Source organism: Pongo abelii, chromosome 8, assembly GCF_028885655.2.
Source record: "Pongo abelii isolate AG06213 chromosome 8, NHGRI_mPonAbe1-v2.0_pri, whole genome shotgun sequence".
In the NCBI taxonomy this organism is placed as follows: Eukaryota; Metazoa; Chordata; class Mammalia; order Primates; family Hominidae; genus Pongo; species Pongo abelii.
In genome coordinates, this window is record NC_071993.2 from 103,564,958 (window position 1) to 103,590,850 (window position 25,893).

The following is a 25,893-nucleotide window of genomic DNA, read 5'->3' on the forward strand; positions in this document are numbered from 1 at the left end:
AGTCAAGTTATGTGAGCTCGTCAAGTAAGTAGCACACCAAAATAAAAGACCAGGTTTCCTGGCTTCCAAAACAATCTCTTCCCTATACCATGCTAACTCTTACTGCAGAGACAGCAAAGACATTTTATCCTAAATGGGCTTTGGCGACTAGCCTAAATATTAAATTTGAACTCAATTGAACATGGACACAAACAATGGTCACCAAGTCCCAGAACAGACTGTGTGAGCCCTTTGAGGCATTCATCCAGCGTTGTTTTGGAGAAATCTCTATTTCAATCTATTCCTATACGTTAGTTACTGAAAAACAATAGACAACTGCAAAAACAAGTTGACCTTTTTGTGTTCCTTGAGCCTGGTCACAAAGGGCCCTCGTGACTGGACCTCATGCCAAACAACTAGTTACAAAAAGAGCTAGGGTTCCAGACTGCGCCAAAGCTTCATGAGACCTCTCCTTGTCTGCATGGACGAGTGGCTGACTCTGGAGCCCAGGCTGTTGCTTCCCAGTCTGGTGGTGAATCCTCTATAGTCTGGTGAGTGTAAATACATATATATATCTTTTCCCTTCTCCCTTCCCGTTGCAATTTGCTTATTATATCATTTGCTTATTGTATCATTTGCTTATGTCTGCATTGCCATTTGGGATAAAGCTTGTTTACCCTTAAAGGTATTGTGTGTGTGTCTCCTCCCCACGTGCATTTCCCACACAGAACACCTAAGAACCTATTTTTTATTATTTTTACGAGAAATGAATTCCAAGTTGTGCCTCAGAATTCAGAATATATCTTTCAACCTCCTACTCATCCCCTCACCACCCTGGTGAACACACTGTCTGGCCAGCAGGAATGAATGAAGAAGACTATTTTATGTTCTTAATAACTTGCTTGGAAATGAACAGAGCACAATTTATCAAACCAAAGCAAATATTTATACAGGCAGATCCCTTAAAATTGAGGATTAATGTTTAGGAAGAATTTTTTAGAATTTTCCAAATTAACCACTTGTCTTTCTCAGAAATAAATCTGTTACTAATGCTTCCTCCACCAACCAGCTGCAAAACCACACGCTATTCTTTGAAGGAGGAACACAGAAAACCAGCTTACTTCCTGGGGCATTTGGGAGAGGGATCTAAAAATCCTAGTGATATGGGAATGACTAGAACCTTTTTTTTTGTGTGTAACAACAAAGCTAAAAGGGGGTGTGTAACTTAGCTTGACTTGTAAAAATATTCGTAGAAGTCATCTATATTTTACCACTTTGTGTAACTAAGGCAGAGCATTAGAGATTATTCACATCATTAAATATGTCCAGTTAAATTATTAAATTACAACACCAAGCTCTTGTTCATAGTCTCTCAGTCTTCAGCTGGGCACGGTGGCTCATGCCTGTAATGCCACCACTTTGGGATGCCGAGACGGGCGGATCACTTGAGGTCAGGAGTTTGAGACCAACCTGGCCAACATGGTGAAACCCCATCTCTACTAAAAATTAGCTAGGCGTGGTGGCAGGTGCCTATAATCCCAGCTACTCGGGAGGCTGAGGCGGGAGAATCACTGGAACCCGAGAGGTGGAAATTGCAGTAAGCCAAGATGGCACCACTGCACTCCAGCCTGGGTGACAAGAGCAAAACTCTGTCTCAAAAAAAAAAATAGTCTCTCAGTCTTCATACTTTGTTGCTTAGTTGGATTATCTGCTCCTAGGTTTTAATATAAGATGAAATAAAAGTGCTGGCCTAGGAATTGGAGGCCAATTTACCTTAGGGGCAAAGGCAATGGTGGTGAATATACCCAACAGCTTCACTTTCTATGGAGCCAGCTTGTAAAATCTTGGGCAAGGATGGTGGCAGCAGAGCTGTCTGCCTAAGCATCATGTAGAAAACTTTTTAATGGTTTCTTTGGACCCTAGCTTGCAGTGTCATTTCTGATCCTCATTGTATTGGAAATCCATGGTTTTGTTACATAATGTATTCCTAAAAATGTGTACACATGTGTTGAATATGTGGAAGTTGAATATATTTATGTTATAAATGAGCAGTTCTCTTTCTGGAAAATGAAAATTTTCACCTCATCACTACAGACATTCTTTGATAACACAGTCCCAGTGTTTCATCCAAATTCTTTCATTTTCTTCTTTTACATATAACCAACCATTTTGGATGTTAAAGGAACAACCAGTGAGGGCTTAAGATCTGCCGCTTTTGACTTGGCACTCCTGATCAGTTCCATCCGTGTCTCAAGTGTATCACATTCATGAGACACAGGCTTGTCATCAGCAACTTCAATTTTATGTTTTCTACTTAGTTTTATATGAGAATACAATGCAACAAAATATTCATATATTGCACAAACAGTGATGTGCATACAAAGATGCTAACAACATTGGCTGGTAATAGGCTTTACCATGTTACGATCTAAATGCTTGTTCATCAGAGAATGTACAAAATTCTAAATTTGGCATCCAAAAGGGGGCTTACAGTTATTGAATATTCTTCCCAGCCCTATTTTTAATCAAATTCAAGTTTGCCTATGATGAAGACTGTCTATAAGTAACAGGGCAAGCATACCAACATCAAAATTCTTCTTCTTATCTCACGTGCCCCTATTTCTCCCAAATAAGTGACAAGGAGAGTAAAAGGATCACTGAGGGAACATCTGAAGAATGCTACTAAGTGCCAGGCCCTGTACAAGGTAATTAATTACTACAAACACTCTCGTGATGGACATGGCCAATAGTGTATTTTATGTCAAAAAACAAAAACAAAACCCAAGATTCCAGAAGCTGTTAAGAGTCCTTGTTTCAGTACTCTTCAGTATGAGTCCTTATTTGCAGGACTGAGGAATGAAATTGAGAAAGAACCTTTAATCATTAGAAAAGGACCCAATAAAACTGTACTTAAATGGATCATTAATGTGGATTTTTTACATTCGTGTGGGATAGAGAATAATCCCATGGGAAGCAAACACATTTTGAATATTTTTTAAAGAAATAGTTCTGATTCTAATTTTACTGTATGTTTAGGCATCGTTAAGGACCTCTGATTTGAAGGTAGATTTATGTGCCAGGGACTCCAAATTCATGACATATTTTAAGGCTCCATATTCCATGCAAAAATGGACTTACTGAGCATGGTGGTAATAATAAGTATGTAAAAAATAGATAACTACAGTCGTACTTTGGTATCCATGGGGGATTGGTTCCAGGATCCCCCAATATCAAAATCCACAAATGCTCAAGTCCCATATATAAAATGGCATAGTATTTGCATATAACCTATGCACATCTTCCTGTATGCTTTAAATCATTTCTAGATTTCTTATAATATCTAATACAATGCCTACACATCACTATATTTACATGAATTCAGCATAGTTCTTGACATGCAGCAAATTCAAGTTTTGCTTTTTGAAACTTTGTAGATTTTTTTTCAAATATTTTTGATCCAAGGTTGGTTGAATCCACAGACACAGAACCCATGGATTTGAAAGGCTGACTGTATTTCTATTTGAGGTTTGTTTTTCCTCCTCAGAACCCTCAAGGAAGAAAAAGTCAAAGGTCCTCCTCTCTCTATGACCAGAAATAAAACCTATAAAGGAAATAGAGCACTAAGTGGGGTCCCTGGAATCCCCAGCTTCTGGTTTCCAATGACTTCTAGATGTTCTCTGGAAACATAACTGCGTTGAAACCATACTGAAGTATAAATTCCCAAACTGAAAAGAAAACAAACAAACTTGGTAGTCTCATGCCTGGGAGATATGGAAGATGGAAAATTCTGGAAGACCAATAGGCACTGATGAATTTCTACATCTGGGCATTTCTTGAGGGAGAGAGGGCCTGGCTATTTGGAGATGGAAAATGTGGTGACCTAGAATGAGCAGGCCCAGTCTAGACTAACCTCTTTATTTAACCAACTGAATTCAGTCTTGGTTCCAGACTTCCGTGGAACCTCAGATTTGCCTTCTGTATAAGAGGAGTTTATACTAATCCCTCTCTAGTCTTTTTCAGTTTGTTGTGTGTGACCAGCCCTAGCACTTAAATACCCTGCTGAATATACAGAAAAAGTAGAAGAATTATTTTAAAATTAGGTCACTTATCTTCTTACTTGAATACTACAAGTCTTACACTATAACCTCTTCTAGAAATGAGGCTGAACTAGCAAATACATAAAGACTAATATAAGTGCATTTCAGTAAAATCACTGGTGAAGTACATTTATGATCATTCTTTTTAGCCTTCTGATATGGCAAATTAGAGGTAAGTATTTCGATTAAGTCTTCATCCTTTTGGCAAACAAGTATATGGTTCGATACACTTGGTGATGGTGAATAAAGCCCTTAGTTTTTCACTTCTTCGTGCCTTAATAAAATCTTCGAGGCAAGCCCAAACCAGCAGGGCTGCAGCATTATCAGCAATGAGAATGGATCTTAAGGTCAACAGTCGTGCTGTAAAACTCAACATGAAGACATCATTAACAGGCTGAAGACTGTGAGTCTTAAAGTCCTGAAGTAGGCAGGTTTTAGGAGGTGGAATCAGCGTCCTCTGGGTGGAACAGGTGGAGGAGGATGGAAGGTCTCCCTGGTCGGAGGCCTAAAATGAAAGATAAGGCAGCTCTATTTAAAAACTAATTTGATTAAATAGTTCTTAGGAATGCACAATTTGTTGCAAACTTGGTATACTATGCAAAGGACACAATCCTCAATGAGACAGGACACACATATGAATGTATGAGTGACACGCATGCTAGCTGTGGCTTGCAATCCTGGCGGCACATTAGAAACACCAGTGGAGCTTTTAAAAATACCAATTCAAAGGATCCATCCCAGACCCATTGCATTCTAAGCTCTAGAGGATAGGACTCAAGCCACAAAGCTTTTGAATAGTTTCCCTCCCCAAACAGCTGTCCTCACCAACCCTTTCATTATCTGATGTTTTGCCATCTTGGGGCCTTGCTGACCCTAGAGAGACTGCCCCTCCCAGGATAAGCTAATTCCTAGAAACAGCAAACAAGCTACCTGCCTTCCAGTGCTAAATATACCTTTTGTATGCAAACCAACCAGTCCAGATGCATGCCCCAACCACCTCCTCTATGGGGCTTTCACACTCCACTTTATGGGGCCACCATCCACTTGCCCTTATCACCCAAGGCCAGGTACCAGACAACTAGAGTCAGCCCTTATGCCTCATAGCCAGTGAAATTATTCAAACCAGCCAATTCTAAATCTCACCCAGGCTCACCTGTTTTGTCCCATGGAAACCACAATAAAAGCTCTTGTCCACATTTTCCCCTGCTCCTCTGCCTCCTCAGTGGCCCTCATGCTTCCCCATGTAGCCCCCTATGGGTTGATGTACCCCTGTTTTGGGATCTGTGAGTATAACAAACTATCTTTTCAATGGCAGTTGTCTCCTGAGCTGTTGACTTTGCCATACCTAAATAATAGTAAAACCTAGGTTTTAAAACACCAGCAATTCTAATAGCCACTTGGGAGACACACTGTAGTAGGGAGATCTGTTGAGAGAGGAATTGGAATTTCTAAAGCCTGCTTCTCATGACTGCTTCCTCATGAGATAACTGTTATCCCAACTGTTACCCCAACTCTGCATCTGCCTTCCTAGAAACTTCCCTCCATGTTATTCTGTATGGTTTTTGAACAGTCTTAAATGACATTCCAGGTAGACTAGGGTGAGTCTATTTACAGACAGGTTCAAGGATTACAGATGGCATTTCCACGTGTGTACTGTAAAACCAATATTTAATTCCCTTGGAAGAAAGTCAATAAGTCAAGAAAAAGAGCTTTGTTAGGTGCTATAATTGAACTGTGCCACCCTGGAGTTGCATACTTGAGGATTGATTGAATCAATGAGTAAATATGTACTAAATGTGTCTTGAATGCAAGGTTTGTGTAAGTCAAGGAAATGACAACTGAGTTGGGAAAAGAGGGGCTGCCTCAGGAGCAAGAGAGGGAGGCAGGAGCAGAAAATAAGAATCACAGACAACCTTGGGAGGTCCCGCCCTAGTCCCAGGATTAGATGGCTTTGTATGGTTGTCACTGAGTGAGTGAGCTTTATACCATGAAAACAAAAGGATGGCCTCCTTCTATCTCTTCAGCCTGCCCTGTGAGTTTGGGGTTATAGGAGAAAGCCAAAGGGCATGATACCACTTTTACCTAAGCAAATTTAGCCTGCCCACCTCTCTGCCACCTTTCTTTCACTCTTTCTTTCTTTCAACAAACACTAATTTACTTTATATCCACTCCTGGGTATGGAATATAACAGCAAGTAAAGTGGTCATGGAGTAGGCCCTCAAGATGATGCAAGTGTGTGGATGAGACGGACAATAGGCAAAAATCAGTAAACTCTACGGAGCATTTTGATAGGGGAGGTTCAGAACCTACAGGAACATATAGCATAGACATTTATGCATATATCTCTGTGTGTGCAAGTTCAACACCTCTGCAGTTGTTTTCTCATCTGCCAAACAGAGGTAAAGATCCCTACGTGGGAGTACCATGTGAGGCTTGGAGATGACAGTAGGAAAGTAGGTAGCAGTTTCTGGCTTGGAGTAGGCACACAACAAGTAAAGCTAATAATATGATAATGATGATTAAAGATCTATTTTGAAATCTGTTCCCCAGGTATGCCCCATGAGCCTTACATTTTATCTTCTACCACAAAGACAACCATGATTTCCTCCCGGCCCCTCTTCGTCTTTCTGCTGCCACACTGTGCAGTTGGGGTGGGCCCATGGGCATACCCTCTCTAGGTTTCATTCTGAGGAACAACTCCACCTAAAGATTGGAAGCTACATCTCAAGGAAACTTATTTATAATTTCAGACCTATAATTATAGTGGGTTTTGTTTGTTTTGTTTTTTGTGTTTTTTTGAGACACGGTCTCACTCTGTCATCTAGGCTGGAATGCAATGGCGCAATCACAGCTTACTACAACCTCAACCTCCCAGGCTCAAGCAATTCGCCCACCTCAGCCTCTCAAGTACCTGAGACTACAGGCACACACCACCACACCTGGCTAATTTTTTTTTTTTTTTTTTGGTAGAGATGCGGTTTTGCCAAGTTGCCCAGGCTGGTCTCAAACTCCTGAGCTCAAGGAATCCCTCCTCCCTGCCTCGGCCTCCCAAAGTGCTGGGATTACAGGCATGAGCCACTGTGCCTGGCCAAGAGTGTGAAGTTTCTTTCACTCATCTATAACCCCCCTGCATATTGTGGTAGATGACTTGATGGCTACTTTTTTAAGAGCTCCGGAAGTCCAACCCAAACAGTACCAATCTATCCTTCCATCCATTCACTTAATACAGTGAGTATCTTTTAAGTTCCTAGTATGTGCCAGTTACTCTGCCAGGCACTAGGGATAGAAGGAAAAAAATTAAAAATCAAAAATGGTGTCTCACAGGTTCGCCATTCATTGAGGAGACACATCTACACAAGGGTTGCAACACGGAGTGTATTATCAGAGTACAGAATATAATAGAAGTGCTTGGGAAACCAAAAGAAGATTCACTCTGCATGGGAACATTAGGGAGGGCTTCACAGAGGAGGTGATGTTTGAACTGAGTCCTAAAGGATGTATAGGAATTTTCAAAGCAGAGAGTAGAAGGGAGTAGGAAGACAGCATTCCAGGCAAAAGGAACAGATTGGGCAAAGAAACAGTACAGAGTGGCAGAGCTCACTGGGAATGCTGAAGTGGCAGATCATCGGTGAATACAGGAGAGGGGTAGGACTTGAGCTAGGCAGAGCCAAAGAATGCTGAAATACACAGAATTAAACGTGAAGGCTTTTATGCCAGGCAATGGCATCATCAGCTATTCCTGTTCTAGAAAGGACACTCTGGCTGCAATGTGGAGGAGGGAGTGACTGGAGGAAGGGAGGTAAGTGTGGGCCTTCAAGAATGAACTTAGGCACTGGCAGATGGAAAGGAGGGTGGATCTGACAGCTGAAAGAGCAGCAGAACGGACAGAGCCTGAAGACACTGGATATGAGAGCTGTGAGTGGGGCAGGTATCGAGGATGACTCCCAGGTTTGGGGCTTGGGGAAGGGAGAGAATGGTCCCACTGTCTCAGGCTGGGAACTCATGAGAAGAAGGCAGTTTGGCGTAGAGAATGGTAGGTGGGCTGATGAGTTCAGTTTTGCACAGGCTATGTTTGCGATATTGGTGGGGTCCCTGAGTGAAGATCCCCAGTCAACTGCAGGAAAGAGAAGGCTGAGATGGAGATGGAGACTTGGGGTCTTTGTCTGCTGGTGGCAATTCAAGCTCTGTGATAGCATGTAGAGAGAGCAGAGGCAAGGACCAGAACCGGGATGGAGTGGGATGGAGGCTGTACCACCAGTGCTGTTTGGTTTGGGCCAGGGGTTAGCAGGGAGGTTAGAACACGGGCAGAGAAGAGACGCTGATTCCCAGATCTGACAGTGGAGTCTAGGACACCAAGATCAGCCTTCAATCCTGTCTGTAAGCAGGTCAAACATTGAAGTCATTCTGGAGAGAGTCCCATTTTATTATCTGCTCAAATATCCCCATATTTTATTGTGAAAATTGCATACTCGCACGTCTTTTTCACACCAAAAATGCACCCAAACCCCAAGTTCTATCAATTACAAACTGCTTTGTAAGCATTGTTTCTTTAGCAAAAAATGTTTTCCTCCTTTTCTCTCCCCATCTCTATCACAACATGCTTCCAGACTCCCCAAACAACTCAACCACCATCTCTTTTTACACATTTACATGCTTCCTAGTTTCTATCCTTTAATTTTTGGAACCTGTTTCCCCGGTTGTTTTCTCTTTCTCTTCTGTTAACAAAATCCTACCAAAACCTTGTAGCTAAAGTTTTAAACTTGACAACTCTTTTGTCTTGGTACAATTAGACAACTGCCTCCAAAGTCCTCATCTTCAGGAATAAAAGGCCTTGGATCTTGAACCTCCTCCCCTAATACTTAGACTTTCTTGGAGAGGTATAAAACAATGCCTATGAGATGAAGTCTGGCAGGTTTGCCACACAGAGCAAGTCTCAGCCCAATCTCAAGCCCCAGTTTCTACATCTGCAAAATGGGATAACACTAAATACCTACCTCTTAGGATTGTGGAGAGAATTAAACAGGATAATGCATTTAGTATGTTTAACCGAATATCTGCCATATAGTAAGTCTCAATAAATAACAGCATTTATCACCATCACTGCTCTTGGTAAGCCCTCCAATCACCAACTATGTAATAATTTTCAAGCAACAGAGCACAATGCAAATTCGGGGATGGGACTAGATTACTGCTAAGCTTCCTTCCAGGACTAATATTCTAATCCATGCCTTCCAGTCTACACCAGGAAAGCATGCCCGGTGGGTGTGGCACAGCTTGGGCCTGGGCGATGTTTGAGTAGCAAGTGCCAACACACAAATGTTGCTGGGAGCACATGAGAAAGTGATAAATAGCAAAGGGAGAAATGGAAAGATCCTTAGCACAGAGCCAGCCTCTCTTTCCAGAAAACCATAAGAAAGGCCTCCTTGTTGCACTTTCTCAACAAATTCCACTGATGAGCTTCATCTGAAAGTTTCAAAATGCAAAAATCAAAACAAAACACAACCCTGGTTGAAGAAAAGCTTCCTCCTTCATCATGCCCCATCAACACATGAACATTTTATTTTAAACATCAAAGAGTTAACTCCTAAGACAAGCCTTGGCTTTTATTCCCAAGGGCTCCTTTCTGCATCTGTGGACACACAGCTAGCTGTGACTACTTTTTCCGTTACTCCACAAGACCGAACCATAAAAAGGTTCCTACCAGAGGCCCAAGTATCATATAAACAAAGGCATACATCAAAATCTAGTAAATTAGTCAAATTCTTTAGTCTAATGCTCATCTCCAAATCCCTAGATATTAACTCCTCTCCTGTTTAAAAAAAAGAAATGACTTATATTGCTGAGTTCTTACTATAGGCCAAGAACTCAATGCTTATGATTCTGCAGGAAGTTCTGTTATTATCCCCATTTTATAGACAAGGAAATTGAGGCCGGGCATGGTGGCTCATGTCTGTAATCCCAGCACTTTGGGAGGCTGAGGCGAGCAGATTACCTGAGGTCAGGAGTTCGAGGCCAGCCTGGTCAACATGGCAAAACCCTGTCTCTACTAAAAATACAAAAATTAGCCGGGCGTGGTGGCAGGTACCTGTAATCCCAGCTACTCGGGAGGCTGAGGCAGGAGAATCATTTGAACCCAGGAGGCGGAGGTTGCAGTGAGCCGAGATCACACCACTGCACTCCAGCCTGGGTAACAGAACAAGCATCTATCTCAAAAAAAAAAAAAAAAAAGGAAATTGAAATACATGAAAGTTAAATAGTTCTTGCAAGTTTGCAAATAGCTGCTAGAGACTTGACCCCAGGTAGTGGGGCTCTAGAGTCAGGCTTCCCACCACCATACGATGTAGCCTGTCACCTGCATTTTCATTTCCAATTCCTTCATATTTTCTGTTCCCCAAAAGGCACTGTCCCTACAGTCCAGCCAAGGGAATTAGTTATTGGAGAGTTGAATTCTAGCCAAACAGATAAAAATGATTTTAAAAGTTGGCATTTTTCAATGTATTTCATTTATGAAACATTGCATTTGCTATTTAAAGTATTTGCAACTAAATAATGCATCACTTAAATTAACGAAGGGTCCACACTGAAATGTGTCCAATGGAGCAGGCATTTCAATTAGCTCTGTGCTTATTCTTTTTTTTGAGACAAAGTCTCTCTCTGTCACCCAGGCTAGAGTGCAGTGGCATGATCTCTGCTCACTGCAATCTCTGCCTCCCGGGTTCAAGCAATTCTCCTGCCTAAGCCTCCCAAGTAGCTGGGACTATAGACATGTGCCATCATGCTCGGCTAATTTTTTGTATTTTTAGTAGAGATGGGGTATCACCATGTTAGCCAGGATGGTCTCGATCTCTGGACCCTGTGATCCGCCCGCCTTGGCCTCCCAAAGTGCTGGGATTACAGGCATGAGCCACTGCGCCCAGCTCTGTGCTTATTCTTTAGTCATCTTAGGTGTTTCCAAATCCTATTCTCCCCTAGGATTCAGAGATAAGGGAAAAATTTCGTATCAGTTTTGATGTTACCTCTGTGAGGCAGCTCTCGGAGGCACCCTGGGGGGTCTCTCGAGGGACATGGTGGGTGTCCCATCCACTTGTGGGGGGCCTGGACTGCGACTTCTGGTAACCTCAGGGACTTCATTGTCCTACAGCAAACAAGACGAGAAAGAAAGGCGAAAACTACATTCAGCAACCAGTATAGCTGGACAACCATAACTCAAAAGCCCCTTGGTCCTCCTTAGGCTGGGGCTGAAGGTTGTTCGCAAATTGATAATCAACCCAGCTTTCCATTTCCTCCTGAAGTCACTGAGGGAGACAGTCTGGCCCCAATGATCATTAATTGCCTGAATTCTAATTCTTTGCTACTCAAAGTGTGTTCTGTGGCCGGTCAGCATCAGCATCACATGGAAGCTTATTAGAAATGCCCACCCAAGGACTCTTCTCAGAAGGCTTCAGAGTTGGCAGTGACTCATGTGGCCCCTCCTGCTTGTCCCAGCCACTGGTCCCTGGATCAAGCTAGACACACGTCCCAAATTGGGCCAACTTGGAATGGGGCCTCAACCTAAAGCAGCAACTTACTCCCTGCTCGGAGGCCTAGTGGACTCAGGGGACTGTGGAGAAGCAGAAGGCAGCGGTGTGAGGGGAAAGAAAGCGGATGTGCAAAGAGAAGCAGAGACCAAAGAGCTTTTGGGCCTGGGATACACAGAACAGTGACCCCGGCTCCCTCTGGCAGGTCCTGCAGCTCCTAATCCAGACCCGGAGCATGGCCCCTAACCCTGGATCCCCTGAGACTCACCTGCTCCTTCCCACAGATGCCCCTTTTGGTTTCACTAGTAAGAGTGGATTTCCAGCTGTCTATTTCCTTCCTTCCTTTCTTTCCTTCTTTTCTATTTATTGAGGTGAAGTTAACATAAACTTAACCATTTTAAAGTGGACAATTCAGTGGCATTGAGTGTATTTACAATGTTGTGCAACCTCTATCTAGTCTTAAAACATTTTCATCACCCCAAAAAGAAACCCTGTGTGATGGTGAATACTGACTGTCAACTTGATTGGATTGAAGGATGCAAAGTATCGATCCTGGGTGTGTCTGTGAGGGTGTTGCCAAAGGAGATTAACATTTGAGTCAGTGGGCTGGGGAAGGCAGACCCACCCTTAATCTGCGTGGGCACCATCTAGTCAGCTGCCAGCCAATATAAAGCAGGAAGAAAAATGTGAAAAGGAGAGACTGGCTTCGCCTCCCAGCCTACATCTTTCTCCCATGCTGCATGCTTCATGCCCTCAAACACTGGACTCCAAGTTCTCCAGTTTTGGGGACTCGGACTGGCTTCCTTGCTCCTCAGCTTGCAGGCGGCCTCTTGTGGGACTCTGTGATTGTGTGAGTTAATACTACTTAATACACACACACACACACACACACACACACACACACGTTCTGTCCCTCTAGAGAACCCTAATACACCTGTCCCCATTAAGCAGTTTCTTCCCATTCCTCCTCCCTCCAGCCCCTGGCAACCACACACACACACACACACACACACACACACACACGTTCTGTCCCTCTAGAGAACCCTAATACACCTGTCCCCATTAAGCAGTTTCTTACACACACACACACACACACACACACACACACACACACGTTCTGTCCCTCTAGAGAACCCTAATACACCTGCCCCATTAAGCAGTTTCTTCCCATTCCTCCTCCCTCCAGCCCCTGGCAACCACACACACACACACACACACACACACACGTTCTGTCCCTCTAGAGAACCCTAATACACCTGTCCCCATTAAGCAGTTTCTTACACACACACACACACACACACACACACACACACACACACACACGTTCTGTCCCTCTAGAGAACCCTAATACACCTGTCCCCATTAAGCAGTTTCTTCCCATTCCTCCTCCCTCCAGCCCCTGGCAACCACCAATCTGCAAACTGTCTCTGTGGATTTGCCCACTCTGGCATTTCATATAAATGGAAACCTTTTGTGCCTGGCTCCTTTCACCTGGGTTTCTATCTCTTGCGATGAAATGACCCCTAGGACAAGATAAGTGGGGTGGAGTCCCAGCTCTCACCTCGTTGTCCCCTTCCATCCCGCTGCTCACACTGAGGAGGCTCCGGGTGCTGGAGCGGTTACTCGTGCTACCTAAAGGGTAGAAAGAAAATCAGCCGGATTGAGGATTCCTTCAGGCTAAAATAAAATAGAGAACTCTAGAACTTATTTAGTTTTATTGATATAAATAATACATAAGCTGTAAGTATGCGGTTCTTCAAACTTTGGCCATCTTATACTTTTTGTTTTTTTAGAGACAAGGGTCTTGCTAGAGTGCAGTGGCATGATCACAGCTCACGGTAGCCTCAAACTCCTGGACACAAACGATCCTCCTGCCTTAGCCCCCTAAGCAGCTGGGACTACAGGTGTGTGCCACCACACCTAGCAAATTTTTTTTTGTTTTTTTTTTTGTTTTTTTTTTGTTTTTTGTAGCAACAGGATCTCACTCTGTTGAGCAGGCTGGTCTTCAACTCTTGGGCTCAAGCGATCCTCCTGCCTCAGCCTCTCAAAGTGCCAGGATTACAAGTGTGTGCCACTATGTCCAGCTTTATACCATTTTATTAGAGTTCAGTTTTTCTTTCAGCGTGAAACAAAATTATTCACTTTTTGATGACTAACTTTGGCATTACTGCTACCATTGACTGAGGGCTTTGAAAATGTGATTGCCATTTAACCCCTATGAAAATCCTGTTTGATATTAGTGCTCCAATTTGAAGGACAAGACAGCAAAGGTGTTCTGATTCTCAGCTCTTCAGTGGTATTTCTAAAATCTGCAAACTAACTTTGTTGCTGCAGTTTTTTACTTAGGAATTCTAGCAAACAGGTATGTATCACCCATGCAGACACACCTTGTAATAAGGGGCCAGACCCTTTGACACAAGACAAAATGCAAAGTACACACTCAAAAGTATAATTTTTTTTTCCCCAAGACTGAGTTTTGCTCTGTTACCCAGGCTGGAGTGCAGTGGCACGATCTTGGCTCACTGCAACCTCCGCCTCCCAGATTCAAGGGATTCTCCTGCCTCAGCCTCCCAAGTAGCTGGGACTACAGGCACGTGCCAGCACGCCTGGCTAATTTTTGTATTTTTAGTAGAGACAGCGTTTCATCATGTTGGCCAGGCTGGTCTCAAACTCCTGACCTCATGATCTGCCCACCTCAGCCTCCCAAAGAGCTGGGATTACAGGTGTGAGCCACCATGCCTGGCCCTCAAAAGTATAATTTATGTTCACGGTCAGAATTGTGACTGTGAGTTTAGGCACTTGAGGCTTTTCAGTTGGGAATTTATCACCTGTACCATTAGAATAGTACCATCCAATAGAACTTTCAGGGCATCTTTTACTGTGTGTTACCCAATATGGTAGCAAGTGGGAAACATGGCTAGTGCAACCAAGGAAATGAATTTTACATTTTATTTAGTTGTAATTAACTTAAAAATGTAAATAACTGCGTGTGGCCAATGGCTACCATACTGGACAGCACAGCTTTAGAATAAGCCCCAGCACATGGTGATCTGGCAGAGAAGAAGAAAAAATAAGAGTTAATCAACAAAAACTAGGAGATCTTAACTTTCATTTTCCAATATTCTCAGTAACAACATAGTCAAGATCTTAGGTTTGCTGAATTTCCACTTCAAATAGCTCCTGATCATGTAAGTTTATAGGTAGTCAAAAAATAGTTTTGACTGCATTCTGGTATCAACTTTGACCGAATTAATTTAGATATTAGCTTGAATAGAGCAGGTTAAGATTATAATTTTGAATTCTTTTTTGGGGACAGATTTTTAAATAAAATAATACATCAAAATGTTTCTATAATCCAGGGGATGCAGAAATTGTTTATTAAGGATGCGGTGGCTCATGCCTGTAATCCCTACACTTTGGGAGGCTGAGGCGGGTGGATCACGAGGTCAGCAGTTCAAGACCAGCCTGGCCAAGATGGTGAAACCCCGTATCTACTAAAAATACAAAAATTAGCTAGGCGTGGTCATGGGTGCCTGTAATTCCAGCTACTTGGGAGACTAAGGCAGAGAACTGCCTGAACCTGGGAGGCAGAGATTGCAGTGAGCCGAGATCATGCCACTGCACTTCAGCCTGGGCAACAGAGCGAGACTCCGTCTCAAAAAAAAAAACAAAAACAAAAACAAAAACAAAAAGGAACATGTGATCCTGTCCCTTTCTACTCGTTACCCATACACAACACTGTTCAAGGACCAGGCTGTCTTTTTCTCCCTACTCTTCCCAGCCCACTCCTGTCCATAAGTCTAAAACCTCCTCAGTCTCCAAGGCTCAGGACAAATGCTATCAAAACCTCCCCACATTCCCCCAACTAAAAGTAGCCCCTCGGGCCCACAGGCCCCCATCCCTCTGTGGCTAAGCTTCCCCATGCCATTCCTCATTGTTCATCACATTCCCTTACGATGAGCCATAATCCTTTTGAAGGTTATCTACTAGCAAGAAGTCATAAAGCTGCCACAGGCACCGGCTCCATGACTCCGGAAACTCATACCCATCAGTTCCCACTGTCCCTTCTGCTGGCATTCTTAAATCTTCAACCCCAGTGTTTGGCTCTGAACCTTGGCCCTGGCCCTCCCCTCTCCAGGCTGATGACTTGCTTGCCCAAATCCCCTCTAGGCTACACAGTTGTTAGGAGACTCTGGCCCTAACTCCCATTATCTTCACACTTGCCAGGGGGAAGGGGGGCAGTACCCACCCCTTGGTAGGCTTCTACTGTCAGGGGAGAAGTATCGGACAAGCATCTAACGCCATGCTACTCTTGTATGTTCCCTTCTCCGTTACAAGCCTCCTAAAGACAGGCTCTGGTTCTTTTTCATCTTTGGTTCTCTAGCATACAGTCTAGCTCAGTATACACAGAGCTGTTCTCAGTATTTGGTGGATCAATGAGTGAGAGAAAAAAATGACCATATAAAAGTATAATATGATTCTTAAGAAACTTGGTTACACTTGAAACTAGCATCTGTTTTAAAAAAGAAAGAAAGAAAAAAGAAACTTGGGCCAGACAACCTAGGAGGTCAACAGCCTTTCTGTCATGAAATTTTTGTTCTCTTAAACATAACACTAATATCTGGCGCTTGAATTTTTAGTTATAACCAGATTTAACCTGCAACTGTTTTTCTGTGGTTCCCGAGATGACAGCTGCACCATAATAAAAACAGTGCTTTTTTTAGGGTGTGATTCAGGGGGTTAAGGGGCAGTTGGTGGATAAGCTGGGCCATCCTCACGCTCCTTCCCTGCCATGGGAACTATTTCTATTTGGAAGGCAGTACACCCCCACAGGTGAAAGCACAGGAAGATATAGATGTGAATCCCAGACCCCCTGCTTGCTTGCCAAGAGACTTGGGGCAAGTCGCCTACCCTTTCTGCTCCATTTTCTTATCTAGAAACTCACAGCACCGTTGTATAAAATGAACCCGAAAATATGCTGACATGCTTGGCACAGTGCATGCAAAGAGAAAGCATTTGATTAATGGAAGCAGCTATCTACACCATTATCCATTTCAAGATGGTAGACTAACCACCAGTGACCCCCAGTCAACCCCCTGCCCAGGATCCACACCTTTATATGCTCCTGCCGCACTCTAGCTTAGCCATGTGACCTGCTTTGGCCAATATGGCATTAGCAAGTGTGATGCAAGCCAAAGCTTGATAGGCACTAGCACACTGGAGCTTTTCCTTTTGGCCTATTCCCTCTCCAGATCTTGTTGCCATATAAAAGGCTATGAATTAAAGGCCACGTGTAGAGAGGCCCCGGAGGATGGGAGGTTTCCTTGGATGTTCCAGCCCAAGCAGGGCTTACTGCTGAATGCTGGCTCATGAGTGACCCCAGCCGATGCCACAGAGGAAAGATGAACCACCGTCCCCACTGAGTCCTGTTTAAGTTGTAGGATAAGGCATAAATAAAGGGTTGTTTTAAGCCACTACGTTTTGGCATGCATGGTTTATTGCATGGCAAGAGATAACGGAAACTGTATAACAGGGGCCGGGTGCAGACTACAGCCACAAAGTAGAGTAAAATCCATTGGTCTGTCATTTAGTAATATTTTCTAACCAGATGAGCCAGCCAACCCTGGGCACTAAACCACTGCACAAGGGGAAAAGTACAGTTTATTCTTCCCATCTTCTTCTCACCCCAGGCTATCCCCCAAAAAACATATACACAAAATCTGTTCAATTACTCTGGACCTGAAATTAGTGCATTTCTCTTGTTAAATTTCCAGCTGTCACTCTCCTCCCCCACCCTGGGATGCACTGTTCTCACCCTGAGAGGGTTCTACCACTTCTCCTCTCCTCCTCCACAGGTCTGAGAGACAGAGATAGCCACCTGTCCCTTGCCCCTTCTGCCACCTGTGATCCCTGAGGACATCTCTCCCATTCCTGAACTTGTAAGAATTCTCAAATTGCCCCCAGTGGGCTTTGCATACAAATGATCACCCCCATTATGTAAAAGGAAGTTTTCTCCTCTGTCCAGACTAGACTTCCCAGGCAGTCATGTGATAGGCTGTGGGTCTGTTTTGACAGGTAACAATGGCAGAGACATTCACCTGAAAGAGAAAGGAGCTAGGATCTACTCGCACCTTTGCCATTCACTGGCTATGTAACCTTGGGCAAAATTCTCTCTTTCTGGGTCACAAATACCCCATCTATAAAGGATGAAGGAAAACTAGCTCAGAGGTTCTTGACCTAAGTCCATGGGTGGGCAAAATTGTGTGTGTGTGCACACAGACACATGCATACACCTGTGCATGTGTCTCGGGGACACAGCCAAAGTATGTATCAGATTCTCAAGGGGCTTTGTGATGCAGAAAAGATTAAGAACCCCGGGGTTAGATAACCTTCCTGCTCCAACATGCATTATGGGGTTCTCTGCCCGACATTTAAGGAGATATGAGTCCTGAAATTCAGCTGCTCTCTGGCTCTTTTATTGCTTTCCTAGCTGCTTTGTTAGCACTGAAATATATGAAAGAAGAGAAACTCAATCTATGTGGCTTGTGAAGCCAATGTGTCCGGAGTCAGCTAACACTGCCCTGGATATGGGAACAAAGCCCTCAGCTCCTGCATGGTGCATCAGGCTGTATTGTCTGTGCAATCAGACGACTATTGAAGCTTTCCAGCCAAAAGGAAGGCATTTCCTAATTAGATCCTCAACCTGCCTGTAAAGTTGGAATGTTCAAATTTGAGTTCATTATTTTCTTTTTTCTTCTTTCTTTTTATTTTACTTGAGTCCATTGTTTTCTGATATTTCTGACTCTGTGCCCTTTCCTTTGCTTTATCATAGTTAAGGAAGCAGCAAAGAATGGTGGCTAAGAGCCTTGGTTCTGTATCCAGAATGAGTTCAAATTCCGGCTATTCCACATTAGCTATTTAACCTAGGCCACAGCACTAAGCCTCTTGCTTCCTCCTCAGTAAACAAAGATGACAGTCCCTATTTCATAGAGCTTCAGTGAGAATTAAATTAGATAATCTATAAAGAGGCTTAGAATATAGTAAATGCTCAATAAATGTTACCTATTAGTATTAGGTTTTGATATTTAGAAAAGGGCTAGAGTAATAATTATCATGTAACTGGGCTTCATGGGTTACAAAGCAAACCTCATAGTCAAACAGTAACTCGGCCTCACCTTTTATACCTCTCAAACCCAAACCAGCCCCACTGGAGATCTCCTGGGCTCTTAAGAGGATGTTTCCTAAGGTCCAAGGGTGCCAGCTGGAGCCCACTCGAGAAGACCCCACCCCCGCACCCCCAGCTGCTCACTTGCTGTGCTGGAGGTGCTGTCTGTTTTCCAGTCTCCTCGTCTCAGCTCCGTCCTGGGGGGAATGACACTTTTCCTGGGGCCACTCTCATAGACTCCAAACTCCACTTTTGCAGGCAGGTGCTGTGAGTGCCGAATTGGGACCGTGATCTCCAAGTCTGGAATTGGAGGAAAGAGGGATAAGCTGTCAAGATACCAGACTGTCACCTGCCAAGCTGCTCAGCGGCTTCCCTCCACCTGCCTCTCTCACAGGAGCCTGCAAGGGAAGGGGAAGGGAAAAGACGATGGGAGAGGGAGGGGCCCTGGGTTGGTGGCCCCCTCCCCTTCAGCACTGAAACTACTGAATTCTGTGTGGCTGTCACTGAGAGACTGAAGAGAGGAATAGAATAATGTGAGAAAGGGACAGAGAAGCGCTTCTGCATCAGGGAGCGGAAAGAACAAACCATAAGAGAAAGGTTTGGGCTCTCAGCCCTGCCACTTAGCATCTGTGGAACTCCAGCAAGACAGTTCTCCTGTCTGAATCACTCCCCTCATCTGAGGAGGGGTATGTCCATCCTTGACTGTAATAACAGGCTGCCCTATGCACCAAGCAGAGTTCTGAGAGCTATGGTATTTTTCATTCATTTAACCCCCACAACACCCAAGAAATAAATATTATTATCATCAATGCCAGCAGAAACTAAGGTACAGAGAAGTGACGTAGTATGTCCTGTCAAACAGCTGGTAAGTGGCAGAGCTGGGATTTGAACCCAGGCTCCTGAGTCCAGGCTCTTAACCACTGCTTATACAGCCTCTTGCTCTCTGCATAAAGAATGTATGGTGGGTGGGTGGGTGGGTGTGGGCTGGGTGGCCCACACGCACAGTAATGACCCAGAAAGCTAATGAAAGGAGGTCCTTCAGGCCTATGACAGATTTTGTGACTTGCAAGGCCCATGGGGTAAAGAGAGCTGATGCCTTTGTCGAGCAAAGCACTGACCGGACCTTCTTGCTGGCTTAGCCCTGCCCAGAGGTTGTCTCTGTTCCTCCCTACATTTCCAATGCTGGGTTCTAGGAGCAGAAAACAGCAACTCTGATGGGTAGAAAAAAAGTCTGGGGGCAGCAGCACCAACTTCCTCCTGAAGGCAAGATGTGCTCCTGCCTCAAGACTCCCCCGGCTGCCTAGGACCTTCTCAAGCCCAGGGGCAGGGTTTATACAGCGGTGGCTGTACAAACTTGGGTAGAAGAGGTGTTAGCTTTGGGGATGTGTGCTTTTATCTTCTGGTACCACTTCCTCCTCCACCCCTACCCTTCTAGGGGACAGGCGTGGCAGGAAGTTCAGAGAGTCCGGGGCAGAGGTGGCTCCACCTACCAAAGCCAGAAATCTGGCGGGGTGAATGGATAAACTGGAACAGGATGAAGGAGCAGTGAGAGGACAGGGCACACCAAGTCCCCCAGAACATTCTGCACAGAGAATGATCAGAGTGGATTGTTGGCTTGCATAGGCACGAGCCTTCCTCATCTGGAGACTCCGGCTCCAGGTGTAGTGTATGGTCCAAGTGTCCAACCAGCTTCCTAGGGTTTTGTGTAATCCAGGTCTTTTTCACATGCTGGGGCTCTCTTGGCTACAACCATGCCGTGGAAGCACCCACCCCAGCTTGGAGTTACTTGGACAAAAGATAGCCAGGGGCACTCTCACATGGGTGGCACCCACAGTATCTTAGAGACCAAATGAGTGTCAGTCTTTTTTTTTTCTTCCTGCTCTGACTTAGATTTTTAAAAATCATTGTTTGTTTGAGACGGAATCTCGCTCTGTCGCCAGGCTGGAGTGCAGTGGCGCCGTCTTGGCTCACTTCAACCTCTGCCTCCTGGGTTCAAGTGATTCTCCTGCCTCAGCCTCCCGAGTAGCTGGGACTACAGGCACGCGCCACCACGTCCAGTTCATTTTTGCATTTTTAGTAGAGACAGGGTTTCACCATGTTGGCCAGGATAGTCTCAATCTTTTGACCTCATGATCCACCCACCTCAGCCTCCCAAAGTGCTGGGATTAGGCATGAGCCACTGCACCCAGCCAAAAATCACTTTTTTAAAAGGGAGATTCTGGTCTGCTTAATTAACTTCAAGGAGGCAATTTTTTAACCTCAACTAGTTCTATAAAGAAGGAAAGTAAAATACACAGGAAAAAACAGGGAGTCAAAAGTTCAAAAAATCAGGTAGAACCAGTCCGAATGTTTATAAAATCCTGATATTCTTTGAATAAAGGTACAATGCTAGGAATAGTTATCATGATTATATTGCATAGTGCTTTCCCAAAGTGCATTTATATGCATTATTATATCTCCTTTAAACTTCATGACTTCTCCATTAAGTAGATAAGTCAGGTTATAGCACCCAGTGAGGAAACTGAGGCACAGAGTGGTTAAAGGAATTGGATCATAAAGTGATTCAGTGACAAAGCAGGAATCAGAACCCAAGTTTCCTGGGACCCGGTTAGCTCCTCTACGTCCTGCTCCACAGGACACACCTAGAACACAAATATTGATTATCCTCTCTGTGAGGCCATGGCTCTCACCAGCCCTTCTCTAATTTCCTACGCCATCAATGCTCTGTACCAGCCCAGTAAGAGCAAACAAATCCCTGGGGTTGGAGAAAAATGGGCAAGTTATTAAGAACAGTCTTAATTTTTAATTCTCTTTGGCATTCTAACCCAAATTAAAGATTACTATTTTTTCCCTAAGGCAAACGAAGTTCTCAAATGAATAGTCAGTCATTGTGTTTAGAATGGGTTACATTCTTAGAAAAGATCCTTTAAGCACAAACATTATTCATCAACCCTAATTTTCCTATAATGTTATCGTGTGTCAATAATATGTCATATTTACTCAACCATAAATGATGCCTTCTCTTTGGCAAATGCTGCCCTTCAACCTCAGCATGCAGTACAGGGTCCAACTTCTAATTGCCTGAGGCTGTTTCTCGTAGCAGAATGATGAGTGCCCCTCCCCAAGCAGGCCTCCACCAACGGCTGATGGGGGCTGGTGTATAAATGTCCCAGCTGTCTCGTTGCTCAGGTGGGTGTTCTCCACTGACTCCTCCCTGTCTCACTTCTCCATCCCCTACCACTTTCCCTGGGATCACCTCCCACACCAGCTATTTGCTCTCAAATCCTTATCAGGGGAGAAAAGTTCTAGAAATGCAAGTGGTAATGCTGGCACAACACTGTGAATGTACTTTATGCCACTGAATTGTGTGCGTGTGTATATATATATATATTTTTTTTTTTTTTTTTTTTTTTTTGAGACAGAGTCTCGCGCTGTCACCCAGGCTGGAGTGCAGTGGTGCGATCTTGGCTCACTGCAATCTCCGCCTCCCGGGTTCAAGCGATTCTCCTGCCTCAGCCTCCTGAGTAGCTGGGACTAGAGGCACTTGCCACCACACCCAGCTAATTTTTGTATTTTTGGTAGAGACAAGGTTTTGCCATGTTGGCCAGGCTGCTCTTGAACTCCTGGCCTCAAGTGATCCTCCCACTTCGGCCTCCCAAAGTGCCGGGATTACAGGTGTGAGCCACTGCACCCAGCCTGAATTATGCACTTAAAAATGGTTCAAATGGTAAATTTTATGTTATGTATATTTTATTACAATAAGCACCACAAACAAGGAGGCCCTTGGGGCTGACAGGCAGAACATTCTCCCATATAGATTGCTTGCCGTCCCCGGTCATTCTTGTTTGGTATCAAATTATATACAGTTTAATCTCTCAATAGTTGTGACATTGATTAAAGCCCCTGATATAAGAAGTACAAATACTTAACACCCGTCTCCCCAAAATATCCTTGTCAGAGGGTCTGCTTCTTGGAGAGTGGGGGATGGGGGCTGGAGATGAGCAAACTAAGACATGCTCTTTTGGAAAAATGTAGACATTGACCATTCTAATTTAGACTATAGCTACTGGTGGGTATAAATCACTTGTTCAGAGCCTGAACAGCCTTGGGTGAACCTTGCATAATGTTTCAGAACTTGTGATTCATTCTGGATGGCCCTGCCTGAGAGGACCTCAGCCGGTGTGTGGGCCTCTGTGTAATCATGAGTGTGGACACTTTGAGGAGTAACTCCCATGTGCCAGGCACTGCGCTAGGCACTGGTTATACCCTAACTCATTGAATGCTCCCTAATGGGGTGGGCACTTTCACTTTTACCATTTTGCAAAGGAGGACTGAGGCTCAGGGAGGTGACATATCTCGCCCACAGCTCCCAGCTAGTGAGGGGTGAGCAGTGAGCAGGAATTTGACCCCAACCTCGCTGGCCCCAGAGTCCATCCCTGTACCACTCTACTCCTCTGCATGTGCGTCTGTCCTGCTTCAGCACCTCCAGTGGCACCAGGTGGAGCCCAGATGAGTGGTCAGGATGTGATGAGACCCAGAAGGCTCAGGTCTTGAGCCCGGATGGCTGAGCACATGTGACTCCAACACTAGGTCTCCTGGGCCTTCAAACACTGGGTGTACCGCCAAATCACAGGTTTCTTGATGCTGTCTGTATTTAAAAACCTGAAATGTCTCATTCCATCAAGACTTCTATCTTTGGGCTCATGGACTCTAGTTTTAAAAAGCATCTCAGCTCTTTTATCACTGAGACCCCTATTATCTGACCCTAGGATGTCTGTGCAGATCTCGAAACAGCTTTTCTGCCTTCTCTCCTTTCTCTCCCTCTCAACCAGGAGGACAGACAAGTGTGAACTCAGGTACTGGCAGCATAAATTTAAAATCCAGACACCCAAGCAGAAGACATAGGATGACCTCTCTGACCTTCTGCGATGGTTAAAACCTCTTAACCCCTCTTCTGCCAAAATCATTAACATTCACTAGGTTAGTTCTATCTTCAAAACACTGTGTTAGGCATGGTGGAACAGACCCTAGTAGGGAAAGCCAGACCTGTGTGAATACAAAGATAACTGACTCATTAGCTACCAGATGGTGAAGCTAGTGTGTCATAGGTCTCTGTATTTGGCAGGGTGCCTGGTGCTTGTTAAGTGTGGAATGAATGAGTGGTATCACCAAACAGTTTCCTGAAACCGACCATTCCAACACAGCCTTCTAGAACTCCATCACTGTACTGTTCTGCACACTGGGGACTCCACGGAGCACACAGCAGACCAGTTTTTGTCCATGTGGAGCTTCTAGTGGAAGGCAGATGGGGTGTTGGACCATAACCTTGAGAACAGAAACAAAAGATGATTCCAGTCTGTGATATGTAAAAAGAGAGAACGCCAGGGAACAGAAAGTGAGTCACAGAGGGCTACTCTGGGGAGAATGGCAGAGAAGGCCTCTGATGAGGAGATGCTACACTGAACTCCGAAGGATGAAAAGAGCCTGAAGGTGAAGATGTGGGGAAGGGCAGGGGAATGGCAAGTGCACAGGCCCTGAGGGAGAAATGCTCTTGGCTTGTTAGAGCGATAAATAGGAGTCCAGGGACTGCAGCACAGGGTTTGGGGGAGAATGGAGGATGAGCTCAGGGGTCAGATCACATAGGGCCTTGTAGGCTGTGAGCAGGAATGTGTGATTTTACCCTGAGCGGGACAGGAGCCCCTGGAAGGCTTTGATCAAGGGCATGGCATTATCTGATTTTTAAATTTTCTAAACATCATTGGCTACAATGGGTTAACTATAGAGGGGCAAGAGTGAACATGGGGAGATGACTGAGTGGCTTCTCCCTTAGTCTAGGCAAGAGATGATGTGGCTTGGCTGCAGCAGTGCCATAGGAGATGGTTAGAAATGACCAGATTTAGGATGTGCTTTGGAGGCAGAACATCTGTGGACTGCTGATGGCTTGGATGAAGGAATGAGGTGATAGCAACCAGAGACAGAAAAAGAGAAGTGCCAGATGAATGGAATGGGTGGGAGGTCCCACATATGCTTGAATGAGGAAGGAATACCATGGCCTAGAGTGGTCCAGGAAGGTGTTACTGAGAAGGGGCTGCCAGGGCTGGGTCTTGCAGCCCAGTAGTTTTCATAAAGGTGAGAAGGAAGAGGCATGGCATGAGCAAGGGGCCCATGGCAGGAGAGAATGTCCCCTTTGGAGACCAGGGTGTTACCAGCCCATCTAGGTTCATGGGAGGTCAGGCAGCTGATGGCAGCTGGAGAGAGACTGTGGAAGCTGTGCACAAACAGGGCTAGATTTTAACTTGGTTCTTCATGTAATAGGGCTCCATTCAAGATCTGAGTGCCTCTGAAAGCCTTCTCCTGCATGCTCCTCTTGCTATAAGGCTGGCCTCGGTTAATCACAGAGGCCCACTATGCCAGAGGCTCTCTGTGGGAAGATGCACTGGGGGCAAACGCCAACTTCTTGCTCAAGGGTGGTGATGCCACATGGCTGGCACAGGGGTAGGCTTAAGGGGAGCGGGGGCCCAGTCCATAGTGTGTACCACTGGAATTTGTGGCCCTGCTATTGCACCATGGAAGCCCTGCTACACCTGGGGCATGGGCTTCTGAAGCACTATATGGTGTGGATGCAGATGACGCCATTGCTCACCAGAATCAGAAATACACTGGGTAAATGGGATTTTCTCCTTTCTCTGCTTAAAAAACATACGCCCTCCTAATTGCCAAGGGGAGAGTCAGGTGTCTGCAGAGGAAGTATCACCATCCTATTTGAGTGAAAAGGTGGAAGGATGCAGAGTTGAATCCACTTATTCACTTCTGGGCATGTCTTATGTACCAGGTACCAGATTGTTTACAGAATAAATAAGATATAACCATTGTCCAAAAGGCCTTTACAGTCTAGTGGGGGACCCAGATCTGTAAACAGTGTGACGAGTGCTGGGCAAGTGGTCTGCCCACTCAGGCCACAGCCAAAAGGAGAGTCAAGGACAACAGATGACAGCAATGTCCCACACAATGCAGCACCCTAGGAAGCCACATACCTGTCTGCTTTCCTGATTTTTGCTTCTCTCTCTGTCTTCGGGTGATGCTGTCTCTTAGCCGTTTAAGATTTTCCTGGAAAAAAATTTGGTTTATTTTTTAA

General features: G+C 44.7%; 1 protein-coding gene across 2 annotated transcripts in view; it reads right to left on the bottom strand.

Moving 5' to 3' along the window:
• Positions 1 to 2,259: 2,259 nt before the first annotated feature.
• The window catches only part of PIK3AP1 (phosphoinositide-3-kinase adaptor protein 1), a 127,313-nt gene continuing 103,679 nt past the window's right edge, over positions 2,260 to 25,893 (bottom strand). Inside the window, exons 13-17 of one of the 2 annotated variants that reach the window (XM_024254222.3) lie at positions 25,793 to 25,865; positions 18,903 to 19,058; positions 13,155 to 13,225; positions 11,093 to 11,211; positions 2,260 to 4,581 (exon numbers count right to left, since the gene is read on the bottom strand). In XM_024254222.3, coding sequence (XP_024109990.1) covers positions 4,524 to 4,581; positions 11,093 to 11,211; positions 13,155 to 13,225; positions 18,903 to 19,058; positions 25,793 to 25,865 — 477 coding nt within the window. In that variant the 3' untranslated portion in view covers positions 2,260 to 4,523. Of the gene's footprint in view, positions 4,582 to 11,092; positions 11,212 to 13,154; positions 13,226 to 18,902; positions 19,059 to 22,490; positions 24,084 to 25,792; positions 25,866 to 25,893 lie in introns of those variants that run through there. The other variant, XM_054522713.2, reaches the window with a different exon arrangement.